Source organism: Gopherus flavomarginatus, chromosome 3 (assembly GCF_025201925.1).
Source record: "Gopherus flavomarginatus isolate rGopFla2 chromosome 3, rGopFla2.mat.asm, whole genome shotgun sequence".
NCBI classification, from domain to species: domain Eukaryota; kingdom Metazoa; phylum Chordata; order Testudines; family Testudinidae; genus Gopherus; species Gopherus flavomarginatus.
The window spans coordinates 66,312,566-66,334,169 of NC_066619.1; the positions used below are offsets into that span (position 1 = coordinate 66,312,566).

At 43.9% G+C, this 21,604-nt stretch overlaps 1 protein-coding gene across 1 annotated transcript; it reads right to left on the reverse strand.

Annotated features, from left to right (window-relative positions):
- Positions 1-18,448: 18,448 nt before the first annotated feature.
- LOC127047554 (zinc finger and SCAN domain-containing protein 20-like) lies at positions 18,449-21,279 on the reverse strand. The gene is made up of 2 exons (XM_050945965.1): positions 20,367-21,279; positions 18,449-19,210 (listed from the first exon to the last, which is right to left on the reverse strand). The coding sequence occupies exons 1-2, from the start codon at positions 21,013-21,015 to the stop codon at positions 19,071-19,073; spliced, it is 789 nt and encodes a 262-aa protein (XP_050801922.1). The 5' UTR covers positions 21,016-21,279; the 3' UTR covers positions 18,449-19,070.
- Positions 21,280-21,604: the final 325 nt, after the last annotated feature.

Below are 21,604 nucleotides of genomic sequence, written 5' to 3' on the forward strand. Positions count from 1 at the left end.
ACTGTAGGCAGGGGAAGCGACATAGTAGTGGCTTTAATTTTACAGTGTATGCATGACATCTCCTTGATATCATTGTCCTCTCCTTCTTTCCCACTTTGTAGATGCTTGAAAAAGACTTATTAAACTGTATGATTCCCAACCTCTCTAAGTGTATATAAGCGTATGTGTCTTTGGAAGACTTCCTGTCAGACAAGAACAAATGTGCCAAGTCTTTAGCTTCCTGCATAAACATTGCAGTTTTCACTTAACCCTTAGCCACTCTTATATAAAGTGGCAGATTAAAAGCCTGACTGTTCTCAGTGTTTTATGAGCTATCTGTCCTCACTATAACAAGCAGCTATCCTTCACCTAAAAGTGTTGCTGTGATGATATGCAGTTGGAAGCTTTGCTGTTTCAACTTATTTTTTAAACCCTTTTTAGCACTTTATCTCTGCTTAAAATCATACCTGCTGAAAGGTCACTTTTCCAAAAAAACAAGATTTTTGTCACTTGGAGAGGTGCATTGAAATTAAATGAAGTTCTTTACTTGAATTGTAGGAGTTGTGTGTGTAGGAATTAGGGGAGGGGAATATTTAACTGTGGATCATCTGCTCTCCATTGTTAACTTCTTCAGAATCAGGGTCATTTTTACTGAAAATGCTTCATTCTTGTACACACAAGGGGTATGTTTTGTGATTATGATAAGCAGAGATCTGTTAAGGGAATTCTGAGAGTTTCATGTGTGAATCACCAACGTTCATACTGAAATATACCAGAAATTATAGTGGCACTAGGGATATATCGCACAAAATGTCTGATCCAGCAAATCATGTAATCCCTGCACATGAAAAGTTACCAGGGATTCGACCCAAAATTTGTTTAGTACGTATAATGGTATAAAGGTCAATTCCAAAATGTATACTTAATTGTTGTAAACAAACATCTAACCAAATGTGTTTTTTATTTATATTTTAAGTTTTTATGCTGACACAGCGATACATCTGGTGAGAGTTCTTGTGGCCAGTGTGAAATGAGTTAAATGACTTCAGTCCAGTTCTCAGTAATAAGGTGGTTAAGTGACTTCAGTCCTCAGAAATCGATCTCAACAAGAAGTATGGAATGTTTTGCAGACAGACTCGGAGAAGAAAAGTATTGAAAGGGCCAGTGAGGAGGAAGTTCCCTTACACTTCAAGAGATGGTTTATTGAAGACAGTTGATGGAATAGAGTGGAAGACTTTCACTGCCAGTATATATACTATGCCCATTCTGAGGAGAACAGTAATTCAGTCTCCAAGACTGTCAAGCTGGCATCTTCTGTGAGCACTAACATTATCTGAAAATATAATTTTGAGGGATTTCAAAATAAAAATCAAATATAAAGCTTTGTGGTAGTTAAATTAAAAATAAAAATGATACTAATGCTAAGGAGAATTCTTGGGAAAAGATAACATAGTGATACAGATTTTGGTGTATGGATTGCAATTATGTATTATATGTGAGGTTATCTTCTGTAAGTAAGTAGCATAAGGCAAATGAGGATACCAGTAATATAATATAAGTGTTGAGGATTTTGCATTAATGTATCTAACAGGAAAAATGAGCTGCAAAACATGCCAGAAAATTACTTATTACAGAACCTTGTGAAAATATTTCTCTCTCACTCTGATGAAATACAGTTTTACATTCTTGATATTAAATCAGGTCACTTCAGTCTGGCTTTTCAATGACGTTTTTAATTCTATCAGAGAAGACACACTGTGTACATAAAAAGTAGGTCATACTGTGCATAGATTTCACTATAATACTAATACAATATGCAAGCATATTTTATCTCCTTGGTGTGAAAGATAGATGGTTCTGACATTGGGATTTGGCATTAGAAAGATTGCATATATACATTTGATGGTGATATCATTATAATAACTTTTAACCTATTTTTCACATAAACATTTGACTAATTTTTTAAATTATGCTCTGCTAATTCAATCGATATTGCCAGGTAGGTTAGACCCAAAATGTAGGTATTGTGTAAATATATGTAGAAAATACAGAATGGCATGATATATAAAGCTTTTATCAACAATTTTGGGATGGCTACATTACTCATGAATAGCTATGAAACACACCATACCATATATTCTGTATATGCCCTCTATGGTATAGGAAAAACTATGTTAGGAAAATCTGTGGTGGTTTTTTTAATATTGGGGCTATTTTGTATCCCTTCACCTGTTGAGCTAGGTGTCTTAATTACCAGCCCTATGAGTACTAATTGTACAGGGCTCAGGGGAAATAATAAAAACTTATGAAAATGGCCCAAAATAACTTTTCTATATCTACAAAGAAGCCCATTATCTTGGGTTTTTTCAGGGCTAAAAGGGAAGGCTGAGTTCCACTGGGGAGATAGGAATCTACCAGTCTCCCTTTTCCAGTGGTACTGTAAAAGCTCATGTTCCTCCTTCAAGTGATTGCACATGTGCATTCCACTTTGCTGCCCGTGTGCCCAGCACATGGCTGTTGGGAACTATTTCCCTCAGCGGTGCCAGTTGAGTGACTTGGGCGCCCTCTGCTGCCACCTGTCACTGTATGCAGGTATAAAGGGCAGAGCTGCAACTAGCCCCTCTCAATTCCTTCTTACTGCCTGTGATAGTCATTGGAACCCCTGTTCATTGCCAGAATAGTTTCTCTCAGCTCTGCATGGAATATAGTTAGTTTAGTAGTTAATATAGTTCGTAAGTTTTAGTTGCTAGGTTTAACAATATTTTTTCCTGATTTTTGTTGCTTTTCCCTGTTTTGGGGTTCTGCGGCTAGCACTAAATATACCCTGATCTCTGGGCTTCAAGCCATGTATGTGCTTTTTGCTCAGTGCCTATCCCTGTGAGTGGCCTGCACAATAGTTGTCTTAAATGCCTGAATGAAGCATATGTGAAAAACCAATGCCAGATTTGCCAGAAATTCAAGTGCAAAACACAGGAGCATAAGGAGGATAGGCTGAAATTCTTGTTGACAGAGGCAGCACTCAGACCACATTGGAGCTGTCTTGGTCTGATTTGGTGCCGAATCCTGCAGCTTCAGTGAGAAGCATGCCTTTAGCATTGTCAGAGTCTCTGCACTGATCTCCTTCACTTGTGCCAAGGAAGAAATACAAGTTTGCCACAGAGGCTCTGACAGGAAGACCTCCACCATCCAAGTCTGGTAAGAGGGATGAGAAGGAGTCAAGTAGAGTGCATCTGAAATCTAAGCACGCTTCCTTCAAATCAGTGCCTAAGCTGGCATAATTGACTCTGGCATCAGAGAGGGCACTGTCAAGCCTAGTGCCAGAAGTGGCACTGTCAACTTCTTCTGTACTGCAACAAGAGACAATCTCAATGCTGACTACCCCATTTGCAGCAGTGAGGAATTTGCTCTGCTATTGAGGCCAGTTTCACTGGCAGTGCAGAAGTCAGATCCTCAGCCTTGTTGGCCTATCTGGCACCAACAGAGCAATTTTCAGTACGTACCAGCTTCCCGGACAGTTGTCCCATCAGTATCATTTAAGGGGAAATCAGCAGTGGTGGCGGCACTCCACCCATCAAGGTTCTAGACACTGGTCCTGGGCACCAACTGGAGCAGCCCCTCCATGATCAGATTCAGGAGCAATGGTCCCTAGAAGATTTAGCTTTCGGCTCTCAGACATTGATGTGTAAAAGCCATCAGATCGGTGTGCCAAGTGTTTCTGCCACAGACCATCAATGGGGATTTCTCCAAGTAGACCTATGTGTGACAACGACCAACAAAGTGTCAACATTTCTATTCCCAATGAGGTCACTGTGGTTCTGTGACAAATGCATTTTTACTGTCGTGGTCAGGCAGGCTCCTCTACATTTTACCACCAATCCTACTCATTTAGGATATTATGAAAGATAAGACAGGACCAGGACAGAGTCATATTCGTAGCCACACCATAAACCTATCACCACAGGCTCTCCACTGTCCTAGAGTTGTCAGTAAAATCTCCAATCTCACTTCCACAAGACTTGGACATAATCTCCCAAAATCATAGTTGCTTACTCCACCTGAGCCTACAATGCTACCACTTAGCTGCCTGGATTCTCCATGGCTAGATGTTAGAGAGTGGTCTTACTGGAAAGAGGTTCAAGAAATCCTGCTAATTACTAGAAACCCTTCTACAAGAGCTACTTAACTGCCTAAGGGGAGATGTTTTGCCATCTGATCTTGCTAGTGTAGAGTATCACCATCCTGTTGAACATATTCTGGACTACTTATTTGCACTGGAAACACCAGAGTTTGATGGTTAATTCAATCAAAGTACATCTGACAGCTATTTCAGCATTCCACCCTACGATGGGTAATCATTCTATTTTCTCTAATGACATGTATATGAAATGTTTTTAAAAGGCTTAGTCAAATTGTATCCTCAGGTGTAAGACCCCATTCTCCCATGGGATCTACACTTACAAGGGTACGTCTACACTACGGGATTATTCTGATTTTACATAAACCGGTTTTATAAAACAGATTGTATAAAGTCGAGTGCACGTGGCCACACTAAGCACATTAATTCGGCAGTGTGCATCCATGGTCCAAGGCTAGCATCGATTTCTGGAGCGTTGCACTGTGGGTAGCTATTCCATAGCTATCCCATAGTTCCCGCAGTCTCCCCCGCCCCTTGGAATTCTGGGTTGAGAGCCCAGTGGCTGATGGGGCAAAAATCATTCTCGCGGGTGGTTCTGGGTTAATGTCGTCATTCCTTCCTTCCTCCAGGAAAGCAACGGCAGACAATCATTTTGCACCCTTATTCCCTGGATTGCCCTGGCAGACACCATAGCACGGCAACCATGGAGCCGGTTCAGCTTTTTTTTTTTACAGTCACCGTATGTGTACTGGATGCCGCAGACAGAGGTGATACTCCAGCGCTACACAGCAGCATTCATTTGCTTTTGCATGATAGCAGAGATGGTTACCAGTCGTTCTGTACCGTCTGCTGCCAGTGTAATTTGGCAATGAGATGACGGTTATCTGTCCTTCTGTGCTGTCTGCTGCTATCATGGGTGCCCCTGGCTGAGATCGGCCGGGGCCGCAAAAGCAAAACTGGGAATGACTCTCCGAGTCAAGCCTCCTTTATGGTTTCTAAAAATAGTGTCAGTCCTGCCTAGAATATGGGGCAAATGTACTAGAGAAGCAGTGTATCAGAGAGTACAGCTGCTCTGTGTCAGATCCCGCAGAAATGATGAGCTACATGCCATTCACGGGGGGGTGCCCCTGCAACAACCCCACCCATTGCTTCCCTCCTCCCCCAACCTTCCTGGGCTACCATGGCAGTGTCCCCCCCCATTCGTGTGATGAAGTAATAAAGAATGCAGGAATAAGAAACACTGAGTTTTTAGTGACATAAAATGAGGAGGAGGCAGCCTCCCGGTGCTATGATAGTCCAGGCAGGACATTAAGCAGTGTGGGGGAGAGGAGCCCAGCATCCCACTGGTATGATAGTCCAGGCAGTACAGAATCTTTTCTTTTCACATGAAAGGGAGGGGGCTGATTGAAGCTTAGCCCCCGGTTGCTATGATGAAGACAGTTACCAGCCGTTCTGTACCATCTACTGTGAATGACCGGCAGTCATTCCTATTTTCACCCAGGCGCCCCCAGCCAGCCTCACCTGAAGCCAGCCAGGAGCACTCACAGTTGATAAGAAGGACGGTTACCAGTCCTACTGCACCGTCTGCCACCAGGGAGGGGAGAGGAGCGGATACTGCTCTTCACTGCTGCAGCATCGCGTCTACCAGCAGCATTCAGTAGACATAGGGTGACATTGAAAAAAGTCAAGAAACGATTTCTTTCCCTTTTCTTTCACGTGGGCAGGGGGAGGGAGTAAATTGACGAGCTATTCCCTGAACCACGCCGGACAATGTGTTTGACCCTTCAGGCATTGGGAGCTCAGCCAAGAATGCAAATACTTTTCGGAGACTGCTGTGGACTGTGGGATAGCTGGAGTCCTCAGTACACCCTCCCTCCCTCCATGAGCGTCCGTTTGAGTCTCTGGCTTCCTGTTACGCTTGTCACGCAGCACTGTGTAGCCTGTAGATTTTTTTTTTCAAACACTTTGGCATTTCGTCTTCTGTAATGGAGCTCTGATAGAACAGATTTGTTTCCCCATACAGCGATCAGATTCAGTATCTCCTGTACAGTCCATGCTGGAGCTCTTTTTGGATTTGGGACTGCATTGCCACCCGTGCTGATCAGAGCTCCACACTGGGCAAACAGGAAATGAAAATCAAAATTTCGCGGGGTTTTCCTGTTTACCTGGCCACTGCATCTGAGCTGAGATTGCTGTCCAGCGTGGTCACAGTGGTGCACTGTGGGATACTGCCCGGAGGCCAGTACCGTCGATTTGTGCCCACACTAACCCTAATCCGATATGGTAATACTGATTTTAGCGCTACTCCTCTCGTCGGGGAGGAGTACAGAAACCGATTTAAAGAGCCCTTTATATCGATATAAAGGGCCTCGTAGTGTGGACAGGTACAGCGTTAAATCGGTTTAACGCTGCTAAAATTGGTTTAAACGCGTAGTGTAGACCAGGCTTTAGTGTTATCAAGACTTATGGGTCCCCTGTTTGAGCCTTTAGCTACTTGCTCTCTGCTGCATCTGTTAATGAAGGTGGCATTTTTGGTGGCCATCACCTTGGCCAGCAGGGTAAGAGAGCTGTGTGCCTTAAAGTCTGGGCCTCCCTATCTGATATTCTTTAAAAACAAGGTTTACCTGTGTCCTCATCCAAGGTTTTCTCAAAATTGTTGTAATCTTTCCATATCAATCAGCCAATTTATGTGCCTGCATTCTATGTGAAACCACATTTGAGAAGGGAAGAAGAGTGTTTACATACCCTGGACATCAAAAGAGCTCTGGCGTTCTACTTGGACAGAATCAGGCACTTCTGTAAATCCTCTCAACTGATTATAGCAGTGGCAGACAGAATAAAAGGACAATCAGTCTCCATCCAAAGAATCTATTCTTGGATAGCTCCTGTATGTGCATGTGCTATGACCTGGCTTATGTCACCTTGCCTAATAGAGTCGCAGCTCATTCAATGAGATCTCAATTGACTTAGATGACTTTTCTTGTTCCAACTGTGAAAATTAGTAGAGCGGCCACCTGATCCTCAGTCCATACATTAGACTCTCATTATGCTGTTGCTCAAGACTTCGGAGATGATGCTAGAGTTGGATGAGTTGTTCTCCAATCTTTATTTTAAATAGACTCTGATTCCACCTCTTGTTCTCAAAACTTGTGAGTCACCAAGAGTGGAATACATATGTGCAGTCATTCAAAGAAGAAAAAACAGTTAATAACCTGTTCAGTAGCTGTTGTTGTTTGAGAGGTGTTGCACATGTCCGTTCTACGACCTGCCTTTCTGCCCCTCTGCACTGGAGTTCTTACAAGAAGGAAATCAGGTGCGCTAAAGGCGGCACTGCCCTTTATACCTGTATGCTGTGACACATGGCAGTGGAGGGTGCTCAAGCTGCCCAGTGTGTACCAATCAGGGAAGGAGTTTCCGATGGCTGTGTCCTGAGTGCACAGACACCAGGAGTGGTATGAACATGTGCAACACATCTTTAAGAACAACAGTTACTGAGCAGGTTAGTAACCTTTTTTCCAACATTACAGAGCCACCCAGACATCAACTGGAAAAGTAATATGGCAAAACACAAAATTTCTAGTAAGTTCTTGGAATGTATTAGGAGCAACTTTTTGTTTCAGAAAGTGGGGGAAAGAAAGGAGTGAGAGCAGCAGAATAAGGACAGTATCAGAAATGCAGTATTTAGCAAACTCTGAGAACTAGTAGGTAAAGTTCCATGGGAAAAAAAGTTAAGGGAAAAAGGTGTTCAGGAGAGCTGGCAGTTTCTCAAGGAGACAATATTAAGTGCACAACTGCCAGCTATTCCAATGCACAAGAAAGATAGGAAGAATAATAAGAAACCAATATGTCTATACCAGGAGCTCTTTAATGACCTGAAAATCGAAAGAGAATCCTTCAAAAAGTGGAAACATGGATGAACTGCTAAGGAGGACTACAAAAGAGTAGCGCAAGCTAGCAGGGGAAAAATCAGAAATGCTAAGATGCAAAATGAGTTATACCTAGCAAGGGATGTAAAAGGCACTAAAAAAGGGTTCTGTACAAGCATTAGAAGCAAGAGGAAGGAAAGTGTAGGTGCTCTAGTTAGCAAAGAAGGAGAGCTAATAATTGATGACCTCAGTAAGACAAGTGTTTTAATGCCTATTTTGCTTCAGTCTTCACTAAAACGGTTAATGGTGACCAGATACTCAACACAATTAATATTAACAAGTCGGGAAGGAACACAAGCCAAAAGAGGGAAAGAACAGATTAACAAATACGTAGACAAGTTAGATGTGTTCAAGTTGGCAGAACCTGAAGAAATTCATCCTAGGATATTTAAGGAACTACATTCCTTGTTTCTATACATATAATTTTGCAATTGGCAGTATTAAAACATGTTTTGTTTGAATGTCCAAGCTTATTAAGTAATCCAGATTGCTCTGTATGATGGTCCTGTCCTCATGGTTATTTTGCACTCCACCAATATTTGTGCTATTTACTTTCAGTAGTGATTTCATATTCCAGATCATTGATGAAAATGTTAAATAACATCAGGACTAGTTCTAATCCCTGAGGACCACAGCAGAAACACTCCCATTCAATTATTTATACCCTAATGACAACCACTTTTTGAGATCTGTCAGCCAGTTCTTAATCTATTTCACGGGTACCTTATTGACATTGCATAATGATAATCTTGTAATAAGAAAGTCATTTGGTACTAAGTCAAATGTGTTATGCAGATAAATTGTTTTCCCTCCTAGTGAGAATCCTGGAGTGTGGCTGGATTTTCAGTGCTCTGTATCAGCGTCCACACAAAACATTACTGTGTGGCAAGCTGGTGCACTGTGAATTAACACCACGGCTTGCCACTCTGTACCTCACCATGTAGACAAGCCCTTAGAGTCTTTCTGAATTATTCATTTAGAGGAACAGAGACCCCGGGGGTAAAAACTCTCATATAAAATTTATTAACATGTTCAAAACCTATTTGACATCTATAGCAGAATTAACCGTTAAACAAGGGATTCTAAAGCACACTGGTGTTTCTCTTTGAAGTGTATTTGAAATTCAGTTTTGTGTTTTGCTTTTCCTCTTTCATAATTTAAAAATGGGTCAGAGAAAGAGAGAGAGTGTGTGTGAGAGAGACAGACTTAGGCTACGTCTTCACTACCGGCCGTATCGGCGGGTAGCAATCGATTGCTTGGGGATTGATATATCGCGACTCATCTAGATGCGATATATCGATCCCCGAACGCGCTTATATCGATTCTGGAACTCCACCAACCCCAACGGAGTTGCAGAGTAGACATGGGGAGCCATGGACATCGATCCCGTGCCATGAGGACAGTGAGTAATTTGATCTTAGATACTTTGACTTCAGCTACATTATTCACATAGCTGAGGTTGCGTATCTGAGATCGATTTTCCCCCGTAGTGTAGACCAGCCCAATATGTATAATCTTCAGTAAGGAGAGTTGTCGTTATCGGGAGCTTCCTGATACATTGAGATGAGAAAATATTCCAGAGTGGCTAAGCCTAGCTTTTTACTTCTGAAGAATTTAAGGGCAGGTCTACATACAGCAGGTATCGATGCTCTGAGATCGATTCATCAGCGGTTGATTTAGCGGATCTAGTAAAGACGCACCAAATTGACTGCAGATCACTCTCCAGTCAACTCCTGTACTCTACTCCTGACAAGAAGAGTAAAGTAAGTCTATGGGAGATTTTCTCCCGTTGATCCCCCCGTGGTGTAGACCCCACGGTAACTCGACCTAAGGTATGTAGCTGGAGTTGCGTAGTGTAGGTCAACTTACCACAGTAGTGTAGACATAGCCTAAGTCTTGGAAGGTTTGTTTCACCCAGATTACTTTATTTAGTTTTATTCCCTCATGAAAAGTTTTTATAGCTTTTCTGAGATACAGGAATCAATACAGATACACTGCTCTCTAGAGTGGTATAACCGATGACACATTCAGCAGTGCTTCCTCTTCAATTTACTTATGCTGCATTTCTGTAATGAGTCTCCTCAGCATTATGTTTGGTATTTTCATTGGAATTCCAGAGTTAATGGAGCCTAGGATTTATCTCAGTACATTAATTTTCAAATCCTGTTACTGGTCAGAAGCCATTGTACCATACATCATTTTTCAAACATATTTCCTCTTGATATATTTTTCTCAAAGGCCTGTTTTCTCTGCATTAATGTGCACTTCGTGGAACTGCATTTGATGAATAATAATTAATTGCCATCCATTTAACCCAGATGTTTGGGTGACCTAATTGTCTTATATGGTATTTCACGGCAATATTAATCTTGCATTTGATTGAATAAATTACCAAATCACCAGAAGTCAGTAAGCAGTTATATTAAATATACAATTTTTATATTAACATTAGAGCTAGATGAAGCATTTTCAGTGAACAGTTCAGCTGCCAAAAAAAGGAAAAAAAAGAAAAGGGGGGCAGTTTCGGTTCAACTGAAACGATTTGTGAATTTTGTTGAATTTGCTGAATAGTTTCAGCCAAAATAAAAAAACAGAAATGTTTTGGTAATGCCGAAATGTGTGTCAAGTTGAAATATATATTTCAATTTCAGTCATTTTGACATAAGTTAAAGGGCTGGATTCACAAATGGGGGAGGGGAGAAGGAGGAGGTAGTGATGGTTGAAGTCTCCCTTTATGAGCTCTAGCCCAGGGGTTAGGGCATTCAGCTGGGATGTAGGAGACCCAGGTTCAGTTCTGTCTCTGCCTGTTGTGGAGAAAGTATTTGAACTTGGTTACATCACATTGCAAAAGAATCCCCTAGTCACTGAGCTATGGGATATTTTGCTATGGAGCTTTCCCAATGTCTCCTCTTGAAGCTATTCCACTTATTATAAATAAATAATCATTGGGGTAGGGATTTGAACTTGTATCTCCCCCATCCTAGGTCAGTGCCCTAATATCTCCCAGACTTTTATATTCATGTGATGTGACCTTTCTCCTCCAGTGGAGTAAGTGGGGGGGAATGTGGTGCCATCCTTGACTTGGTGATGAGGGCAGCTGAGCAGAGACTTTTTTTTTAATTTGCTGTCAGCCACAAACTATTATTCTTCCTTATTCTACTCCTTCCCTCCCTTCCCTTCCCAAAAAAGTGTGGGGGAAGCAGGGGAGAAATTGTGACTTGAGATGTGTTTTGGAGTCATCATGCCGTACAGGGGTACTCCTGAGGCATGGTGCAATGTGAACAGTGCCCTTTGCTCTGGGATCTGCCTTAAGTCACAGTGGAACCACTACTGAAGAGATGCGTTGGAAATGAGTTAGTCATCACAGTTCCTTTATGTAGTGTATGTTCTAAGACGGGGTGGGCAAACTTTTTGCCCGAGGGCTACATCCCGGTATGGAAATTGTATGGCAGGCCATGAATGCTCATGAAATTGGAGGAGGGGGTGAGGGCTCCGGCTGGGGTGTAGGCTTGGGGGGAGGCATAGATGAGGAGTTCAGGGTACGGGAGAGGGCTCCAGGCTGAGGCAGGGGTAGAGGTGAGGGGGTGAGGGCTCTGGCTGATGGTGTGGGCTCTGGGGTGCAGCAGGGTGGGACTGAGGGGTTCGGAGGGCAGGCAATGGGAGCTGGGGGGATGGTGCTTGGGGTGGGGGCAGTGTGCAGATCCCCCGTCTGCCCCCCTGCTGGAGGGGGGACATGCAGGGCTGGCTCCAGAGTTTTTGCCGCCCCAAGCAACAACAAAAAAAGGCATCGTGATCGCGATCAACTCTACTGCTGCTGCTCCAGTCTCGATGGCAATTCAGCAGCTGGTCCTTCCCTCCGACAGGGAGTGAGGGACTTGCCACCGAAGAGCCAGATGTGCCGCCCCTCTCTGTTGGCTGCTCCAAGAGCTGCTTGCTGGGCTGGTGCCTGGAGCCGGCCCTGGGGACATGCTACTGCTTCCAGGAGCCGCTCGGAGCCACAGCACATGTGGAGCAGGGCAAGCCCCGAACCCCACTCCCTGGCAGGAGCTTGAGAGCCAGATTAAAAGGTCTGAAGGGCCAGATGCAGCCCCCAGGCTGTAGTTTGCCCATCTCTGTTCTAAGAAATGATTTGCAAAATAGCATTGGAATATCACATAAAAATATTTAATGTAGTCATTCATTTACTGTCTCTGGACTCCAAAGGGACTTGATTCTTGGATTTGTCTGGCTTTCCTCAATGGATAATAGTCTGGCTGTCATACCATAGAAGAATGTGAAGAACTTCTCTGAGACTTTGTGATTTTTTTAAATTCCGTGTAGAAAATGTTAACACTAAAATAAGACTGGAACAGAGAAAATACAGACATCCATACTACAACTTAAACTTTACACCATGCCACCAATGCCCCTCAACCTTATTCTGGAGAGACCACGTCTAAGGATGACATGATGGTTGAGTCTCATGAACTGTTAATTCATATGTCACTCTATGAGGTACTAAAAATAGTGCTACTTGCGAAATAGAAACTTGGTGACTACAAATTGGACCTATAAATCCAGCTCATTTCACCTAGATCGCAAAAGATGGGATAATGATTACTTTCAGTCACTGCTAACTTGGGCTAAATTTACAACGATGGCCTAGAGATGAAATAAATTGTATTCTCTTACCAGTGCCCCTACACTATCCAGTCTCCTAGTGTGGAAGTTTTAATGAAGATTTTTTAAACTAAATATATGCATATCTGAATTATCTGCTTTAAATAAGCAAAGCATCTTGCAGCAAATATTAAAGAGACCAAAGAAATAACCATATAAGACTGATTTCCACAGAACATAATCCCTTCACACCAGGATTTAATTCCTGTCAACTCCACCGGTACTCACTAACTTTGCCTTGGGAAATTCAAAGAATTAATTATATGCATTTCACACAAAAATATGCATCAGAAGAAGCATGGACCAGGGAATTTTTCTGTGTAAATAGTTAATAAATAGAAAAAGGAAAAAGAAAACTTGTGCAGAGACTATGGAATGGATTATTTGACCTGCAATACAGCAAAATAGTCCCAAATTATTTCATTTTATGGAAAGAGAATTATCAATTGATGTGGATTAGGTAATGCTAGATGATAAAGTTTATTCATAACCTCTGAGATGCTTTTCCTTTCTGGGATCAACAATGGAAGGTAGGACTCAGCAGCAGAATTAAACATCTTATTTCACCTTGAGAATCTTGGCTGAGAATTCATCTATTGCTTTCTGCATAACCAGTTGATATCTGTCTTACATACTTGAAGTTGGCAGTATTTATGAGCACCTTGTGTGACATTTGAATATCCATGATTTGTCATTCATCAGTGTGCCAGCATTTGATTGAATTTGTTCCTACCACTTTACTGATATCTCTCAATACAGAGCAGCAATTCAGAGATGCAAGTGCTCTGACAACCAGGCTACACAGACTAATAGTAGCATATTTCAGTCACCGCTCAGAATTCTTGCCTGTAGGGACAACTAGTGAATACTCCATTTTGAAAACTGTCATCTGAGCTTTGAATAGAATCTACTTTTAGTCCATTATCAGTTTCCTAAACACCCTGAGACCAGCTGAAGCTTTGAGTATGTGACTGTCAAGTTTTCTGTGAGGCATGGTTATATTCCAGGAATGATGCTAACCTCTGTTATACCATTTATATATATATAACCTAATAATAAAAGGTCACTGTCAATGCTGTTGGTGCAAATTGTAACCTACTTTATTATTTTATGGTGAGAGAGTCTTCTAGAATTTGTGTCTGATTTTCAGAGATACTGAGTCCCTTGCAGCGCCAAGGACTTCTGCTGGAGTTGTGCATGCTTCGCAATCCTGAAAATCAGGGCAAAGGTGTAGGTCTGAAATTGGTCCGCTGTAGGTTTCTTTAAAATAGCTATCACTCGGTGAGAAATTTAAAACAAAGAAAAGACTAGCACTAGTCATTAGTTTTATAGACCCAACAAAAACAATGGTGCACACATTCACACCTTTCCCTGATTTTCTGGAGCAGCTGTTAATGAACAAATGCCATTCTTTCAAGATCTCTGCTAATATCATTGATGATACTGGTGCACACACAAATGTGTTTTGGCATGATAAGGCTCTATATGAATTGAAAATCTTTTACAATAAAAGAGAGCTTTAATTTTGCCCACTCTTGATTTTGTGCTTCCTATCTCATTGCCCCCTAAGAACAGAAGACCCTAGAATGTGAATAATTGCGATAAACTGGTTTAAATAATATATGTATTTTGAAGGGAGATATGAAGTGCAACCTCTAATGCAGGAAACATTAAAAACTGCATCAACATAGTCATACTAAGCCTGATCCCAAGCCCACTGAAGTTAATAGAGTGTTTTGGAAACAGGTATATAATACACACTCCAATACCATTTTTATTTTGCCTCAGATGTGCAACAGCTATGAATTTGTTCTCTGCTGATGTTTCAGTAGCTTGGTAATGTGACCTTGGCCCAGTCAACCTTCTACCTGATCAATATTTAAAAGGAACTACAAAATTGATTGGTTAGTCAGGATAAAATTGCAAAATCAATTTTAGAACACATGACCTTGTTTAATCCAACTATAGTGTATTTCGCAACCTGCTGCTTCATTCAGGAGAACATACACCGCTACCTTGAAATAATGCCAGCTGATATAACACAAATTTGAATATAACATGGTAAAGCAGTGCTCCAGGGGGGCGAGGCTGTGCACTCCAGTGGATCAAAGCAAGTTCAATATAACATTGTTTCACCTATAATGCGGTAAGATTTTTTGGCTCGCAAGGACAGCATTATATCGAGGTAGAGGTGTGTATACATTTTATGGTTAGTTTTCTGTCCTGCTAGAATTTTCTTTCTATGTTTCTAGTGATGGCTGTAAGTCAAAATTTTAAACGACGCACAGCACGTTCAAATAGGCTGTCCATTGAGATTCAGATCTTGCTGATCAAATCCCCTTGCAGTGTTCAGTGGAAACTGAGATGGCTCAGCACTTCACAGAAGGGGCCCTAGGACTTAGCCCTACTTAAGGTCCTCTGCTGAAGATGTCTCTCAGTTCTCCAGCCTGTGGCTGCCAGCTTGCTCAGAGAATCCTGCTTGTTTCTTTAGAGCCTTCTGTTGGAATGTGCATATGGGCATCATACAGTCTGAAGCACTGATGCTTCAGCTGAAAGAACTGTTCTCTTACATGGAAAATGCTGCCTAGAGTTTGGATGGTTATAAATGGTTTTCAGTCTTCTTTTATTTTCTCTTTTTTTCCAGAGTCTGAAACTGGTCCAGCAGCAGAACCACTGCTGCATGTTTCTGGGCTTTGATGGTGATTGGGTTTTTATTTTGGATTTCCTTTAAGGAAGCTAGACTCTGGGGTTTTCCTCACTGTGTTCAAATATTAATAGTTACCAGATGGTCTCTTGCCATTATTGTACATAGCACAAGTTTCTTACCGAGTTTCCACTAGTTTGTTTTTGTCTTAGTTTTATCATGGACTGCAGCCTCAAATGCTATGTATTTTATATAGCAAATAAGTTGATTTTGTTTGTTTTAAACATATTTGGTATAAAATGATATAAGGGATATAGCAATGCTGCCTAGCATCACCAATGTAGAAATGATATATTAATATGTCCCCCTCCATGCTGTTTATTATCATGTGTTGATCTTGTATTTCACCTTGATGAAGGGACTGCAACACTATGCAGTCTAAACTCTTTGTTTTGAGTCATATCTCAAGGGAATGACGTAACTCAAAAGATAATCTGTGGAGCTCAGAGATTTCACGGTTAAGCACTTCTGGTGAGTCACTGCTGGCAATGAAGGCAAATGAAGAGTGTACACAGACATGATTTAATGATGTGAATGACTGGGAATATTTCTGTTCTGCAGAACAGGTCCTCTATTTTTGCCAGACTCTTTCATAAATTTCTCATTGCAGCAAATGCTTCATTCTGCAGTGTTTAGTCTGCTGTGCCTCTCATCTTGATGTGTTCACGTTACATAGCACTGACACTCCAAGGGCATCTGGGAGCTGAAACATGAATACAAGCATTTAATCTGTGAGGCACTATTTAAACAAGTTTGGGTTTTAGTAGGTTATGTTTTTAAAAGCTTATAAAAGTTGTTTTATAGAGGGAAACTTAAGAAGATTGTCCAAGTTAGCAATTTCTACAAATGTCAGTGCTATTCCCCGATTTATTACAAAAGGACTATCTCTCTCTTAAACCAGCAGAATGTCAACATGGGGAATAAACTTTAAGATTGCTGATTGTATGCAAATAATTATTCTTTAGCTTTCTGACTGTTCTCCTTATTTGGATCTTTTATCCTCTTTGGCCTCCTTGTAGCTCTCTCCTGTCTGTACAAAGCACTTCTGCTGCTCTGATTACATCACTCTCTCCTAGAATCCCTTCCCTGGCTTCTTGTCTCCTGCTGCAAAAGACAGTCTTCGCATCTCTTTGTCTTGCCATAATGTGTTTTGTCCTCCTGCCCCATTTCATTCTTGATTCACCTCCCAATCCTCACTTTTTGGTGCTTACTTTTTTCTCCTCCTATTCTCAGGTTTGCAGCACTCTAAGAGTGGCACTTCTTATTTGCCAAGTGTCTTCATCTCTTCCAAAATCTTTCTTAAAATCTGCTTCTTCCAGGATTTTTAACTATCTTATCCCTTTTACCAATAATCTCCTCACTTCCTTCATTTGCCTGAATTCTTGTTCTCTGTCTTCTCTAGTTCATCCTGTTTTTTGTGGATTGTAAGTACTTTTGTAGCAGGAAATGTGTTTAAACCTGGATTTGTATATAATGCATATGTAACCCATTGGTGTGTGTGTGTGTTTCAGGTCCCTTTCTATGGGTATGGCTACACTTACAGTTTTGCAGCGCTGGTAGTTACAGCTGTGTTTGTACAGCTCTGTAGGGCCAGCGCTGCAGTGTGGCCACACTGACAGCTACCAGCGCTGCAGTGTGGCCAAATTCACAGCACTTGCAGCGCTTTTGGGAGTGGTGTATTGTGGGCAGCTATCCCACAGAGCACCTCGTCCCATTTTGGCACTGTGGCTTGTGGGAAGGGGAAGGAAGTGTGGGGGTCTTTCCGCTTCCTGTTCCAACGCCCCATGGTGCTTTGCTACACATTCCGAGCAGTTTGGCAGCACTGTGATTCTGCAGCGCGATTTCTGAGATTTTTGTTATAAATGGAGCCTGAGCTGCTGAGGACCTTGCTGATGAATGTTGCCAGCACATCACGCATGGCAGTGGAGCTATTCCTTCAGCTGCAAAGTGACAGTGAGGAGTCAGACGATGATATTGAAACGCCTGACGCTGAAGACACTCAATTGCTTGTGGCAGTAACAGACGTGCTCAGCACCGTGGAACGGCGCCTTTGGGCTCGGGAAACCAGCACTCAGTGGTGGGATCACATCGTCCTGCAATCCTGGGATGACGAGCAGTGGCTGCAGAACTTTCGGATGAGAAAAGCCACTTTCATGTCACTGTGTGCTGAACTCGCCCCTACCCTGCGGCGCAGGGACACGAGATTGAGAGCTGCCCTGCCAGTGGAGAAGCGGGTGGCTATTGCAATCTGGAAGCTGGCAACTCCAGACAGCTACCGATCGGTGGCGAACCAGTTTGGAGTGGGAAAGTCCACTGTTGGAATGGTGCTGATGCAAGTTTGCACAGCCATTAATCGCACCCTGCTAAGAAGAACTGTGACTCTTGGGAACCGTGCAGGACATTGTGGATGGCTTTGCAGAAATGGGGTTCCCTAACTGTGGAGGGGCAATAGATGGGATGCATATTCCTATTCTGTCACCACCCTACCTGGCATCAGAGTAGGTTAATCACAAGGGGTATTTCTCCGTGGTTCTGCAAGCGCTTGTGGATCACCGTGGGCGTTTCACTGACATTTACTCAGGATGGCCTGGAAAGGTGCACGATGCACGCATCTTTCGGAACAGTGGCCTGTTCAGGAGGCTGAGGGCCGGGACTTTTTTCCCAGACCGCATGATCACAGTAGGGGACGTCGAAATGCCCACTGTGATCCTTGGAGACCCCGCTTACCCCTTAATGCCATGACTCATGAAACCGTATACAGGGAAGCTTGACGGGAGCAAGGACCGGTTCAACTACAGGCTGAGCCGGTGCAGAATGACTGTGGAGTGTGCTTTTGGCCATTTGAAAGCCCGCTGGAGGTGTCTTTATGGGAAGCTAGATTTGGGGGAAAGCAGCATCTCCGCTGTTATATCCGCGTGCTGTGCCCTCCATAATATTTGTGAAGGGAAGGGTGAAAGATTCAGTGAGGAATGGACCTCCGAGGTTCAACGCCTAGAGGATGAATTTGCACAGCCAGAGAGCAGGGCTACTAAGGAGGCCCAGGAAAGGGCTTCAAGGATTAGGGATGCTTTAAGGGAGCAATTTGATGCTGAGAGCCAACAGTAATGTTTGGTGCCTTTGCTGTGCTTTGTTCTACCTTGGGGTACAATATTTACCACTTCCTGCAATAATAAAACGTATTGTAAAAGCCATAAAATCCTTTATTCAAAGTACAGTACATAAAAGGCCAGGGGGGTTAGGGTGGTGGACTGTACATTCAGAGGTTTGAATATGTCCTGTCTGGATTACTGTTCAATGTCTGCTGCACTTCAGGATTACTATGCTGCAGGGTAATGGGGGTGGAGTGCACAGGGTAAGAATTATAGTTATCAGGGCTGGTAGGTGATCGTACAGGTGTTGGGGGCAGCTGGCGGTAATAAGAAACTGGCTGCTGGAGAAAGGTGTTTTGTGCAAATACTGGGGAACAAGAAAGAGAGCTTTGGGAGGGCTGTGGGTTACCACGGTACATATCTGCCTGCATGGCTATGAGAGACTCGAAAGACTCAGTTTGGCGAGCCAGGAGGCTTATCATCTGCTTTGAGGTTTTTTTGATAGCCAATTCCTTTCTCCTGCTTTCTGTTTGCCTCCAGTCATACATTTTCTCTCTCCATTCATACATTTTCTCTCTCTATTCCTGTGTCTTCCTACTTTCTCTGTTGTAGTGATTCATAACTGCTTTGATCAATTCTTCTTTTGATTTTCTGGGATTTCTTCTCAAGATCTGCAAGCGACGTGAGGCCGGTGATCTGGCTGCATTAGTCAAGGTCACTAGAAAAAACAAAGATAGAACCATGTAATACACAGAGGCTACATTGTTTATTATCACACAGTGAAGGAGTTTTTAGACTTTTTGTAGCATCCTTCCCACATACCTCACATAACACAGAGAGGCCAGGGAAGCTAAGTCATGGGTAGTTAAACACTGGAATAGATTGCCTAGGGAAGTTGTGGAATCTCCATCTCTGGAGATATTTAAGAGTAGGTTAGATAGCTGTCTATTAGGGATGGTCTAGACAGTATTTGGTCCTGCCATGAGGGCAGGGGACTGGACTCGATGACCTCTCGAGGTCCCTTCCAGTCCTAGAGTCTATGGCGAGCAATGGGGTAAGTGTTTCTGCCCCGAGTGCACCTGGGAGGGGGAATTGACCGATGGGTCACTGGGGTTTATCTGCACTGGGTACAGGAGGTAGCTGGTGGCCTGCACAAGGGACAGTAGTGAACAGGAAGGTAGCGAGCTGCTGGCGGGGGGGGGGGTCCATGTTAATGCCGGTCTGCTGGTGAGGGGGGGGGGGAAACGCACAGCTGTGCTGGCTGCCTACTGGGAAGGGTGGGGGAAGACCGGAGCGCACCGCGGGGCTGGATGCCTGCTGGGAAGGGGGAGGGGAGACTGGAGCGCACCGCGGGGCTGGCTGCCTGCTGGGAGGGAGGGGGGAGACCGGAGTGCACCGCGGGGCTAGCTACATGCTGGGAAGGGGGTGGGGAGACCGGAACGCACCGCGGGGCTGGGGGGGGACCGCAAACCTGGCACCCTGCACTCAAGTATCCCTAAATTCTCAACAGGGTTTCCTACTGCCAGATATATCACTGCTGCGTGTTACCTGGGAAGAGAGGGAGGGTCTTCTACAGCAATCTGGATTCCGCCCTGGCCCCTATGCAGCTTGCCTGTGTGCAGCCATGGTTCCCCCACCCCTCGCTGCACAGTGGATCGGACGAGTTAGCCTGACCGGGACAAGGACCACGGTGGCTCTCCCGATAAACTTGAGAAAGCACATTGCGCACGCTCTGGCTGCAACTTTTCAAGAGATTACCGAGGCAGATTACAGAGATGTGATAGAGCATATCAATGGGCTATTCCACGTTTAGGCATGCATGCAGGCAGCCATAACCCAAACCCTCCTCTCCCAAAACATAAAAATCTGCTTACCCCAAGCACACTCCTCAGTTTCTTCCTCACCAGCAACTTCCTGCTGCTGTGACTGGCTAGCCTCCTCCTGGCTTGAGAAGAGCTCTTGGCTGCATGCCTCCTGGGACTCCGAGGTGTCTCCCTCCATGCCAGTAGCCTCACTGTCGGCTTCCTCTACACCATCCCCCACTTCTCCCTGCTCTGAACTCTCCATCGTGGTCCTCGGATTGGCAGTGGGGTCACACCCAAGTATGGCATCCAGCTCCTTGTAAAAACGGCAGGTTGTGGGGGCAGCTCCTGAGCGGCGATTTCCCTCACGGGCTTTGCAGTAAGCACTCCTCAGCTCTTTTATTTTGACCCTGCACTGCAACGCGTCCCGTTCATGGCCCCTTCTCAGCAAGGACTGCGATATCTGCCCATAGGTATCATAATTTCTCCTTCTGGAGCGCAGCTGTGCTTGCACAGCCTCCTCACTCCAAACACTGATGAGGTCCTGCAGCTCTGAATTGTTCCATGCTGGGGCTCGTTTGGGGCGTGGAGGCATGGTCGCTGATTGATTGAATGATTGATTGCACTCCACACCTGGCTGAGCAAACAGGAAGGGGATTTTTAAAATTCCCGGGGCATTTAAAGGAGGGGTCAGCTGAGCCCAGGGCAGTGGAGTGTGCATGATTATCAGAGAGGCTTCTAAGGTATGCTGGGATACCTCCTTATACCACGGAGGTCAATAAAAGCGCTGGTGGGTGTCCACACTTGCTGACCAGTGCTGGATCACCAGCGCTGGAATCCCTACACCCGAGGCTCGACTGGGTGTACAGCCAGCGCTGCAACCAGGGAGTTGCAGCGCTGGCCGTGCTTTGCAAGTGTGGCCACATCCTAAGTTGCAGCGCTGTAACCCCCTCACCAGCGCTGCAACTCTGTAGTGTAGCCAAGCCCTCAGTTAGATCCGCAAAGAATACAGTTTTGTTATAGCCACAGTGAAAGAGTTTCAGTTCAAGCAGTAGTATCTGATGCTTTTAGCTCTGGAGGCCCCCGGTTCTGTTCCCAATGGATGGCAGCTACCATACATACATTTACAGCATTCCATACGTGATTATTATCAGTGATCGTCTGATTTGTATGGTGTGGAAGGGGGAATTTGTTCATCTGAGATTGACTCTTATTCAAGTGCTACAAAAAGTAAACTCCATTGTTGATGACTGTTTTTCTGTTTTTGCGCTCTCTCCTTTGGGTGGAGTCCTCCCCTTGGGGTTCACCTC

What these genes read in the sequence shown, in the direction of transcription:
- LOC127047554 (XM_050945965.1), bottom strand. Translation starts at nt 21,015, where the DNA reads ATGCACACTCCACTGCCCTGGGCTCAGCTGACCCCTCCTTTAAATGCC. An exon ending in AACTGAGGAGTGTGCTTGGG is followed by an intron (nt 19,211 to 20,366) that starts GTAAGCAGATTT and finishes TGTTTTTTCTAG; the next exon opens with TGACCTTGACTAATGCAGCC.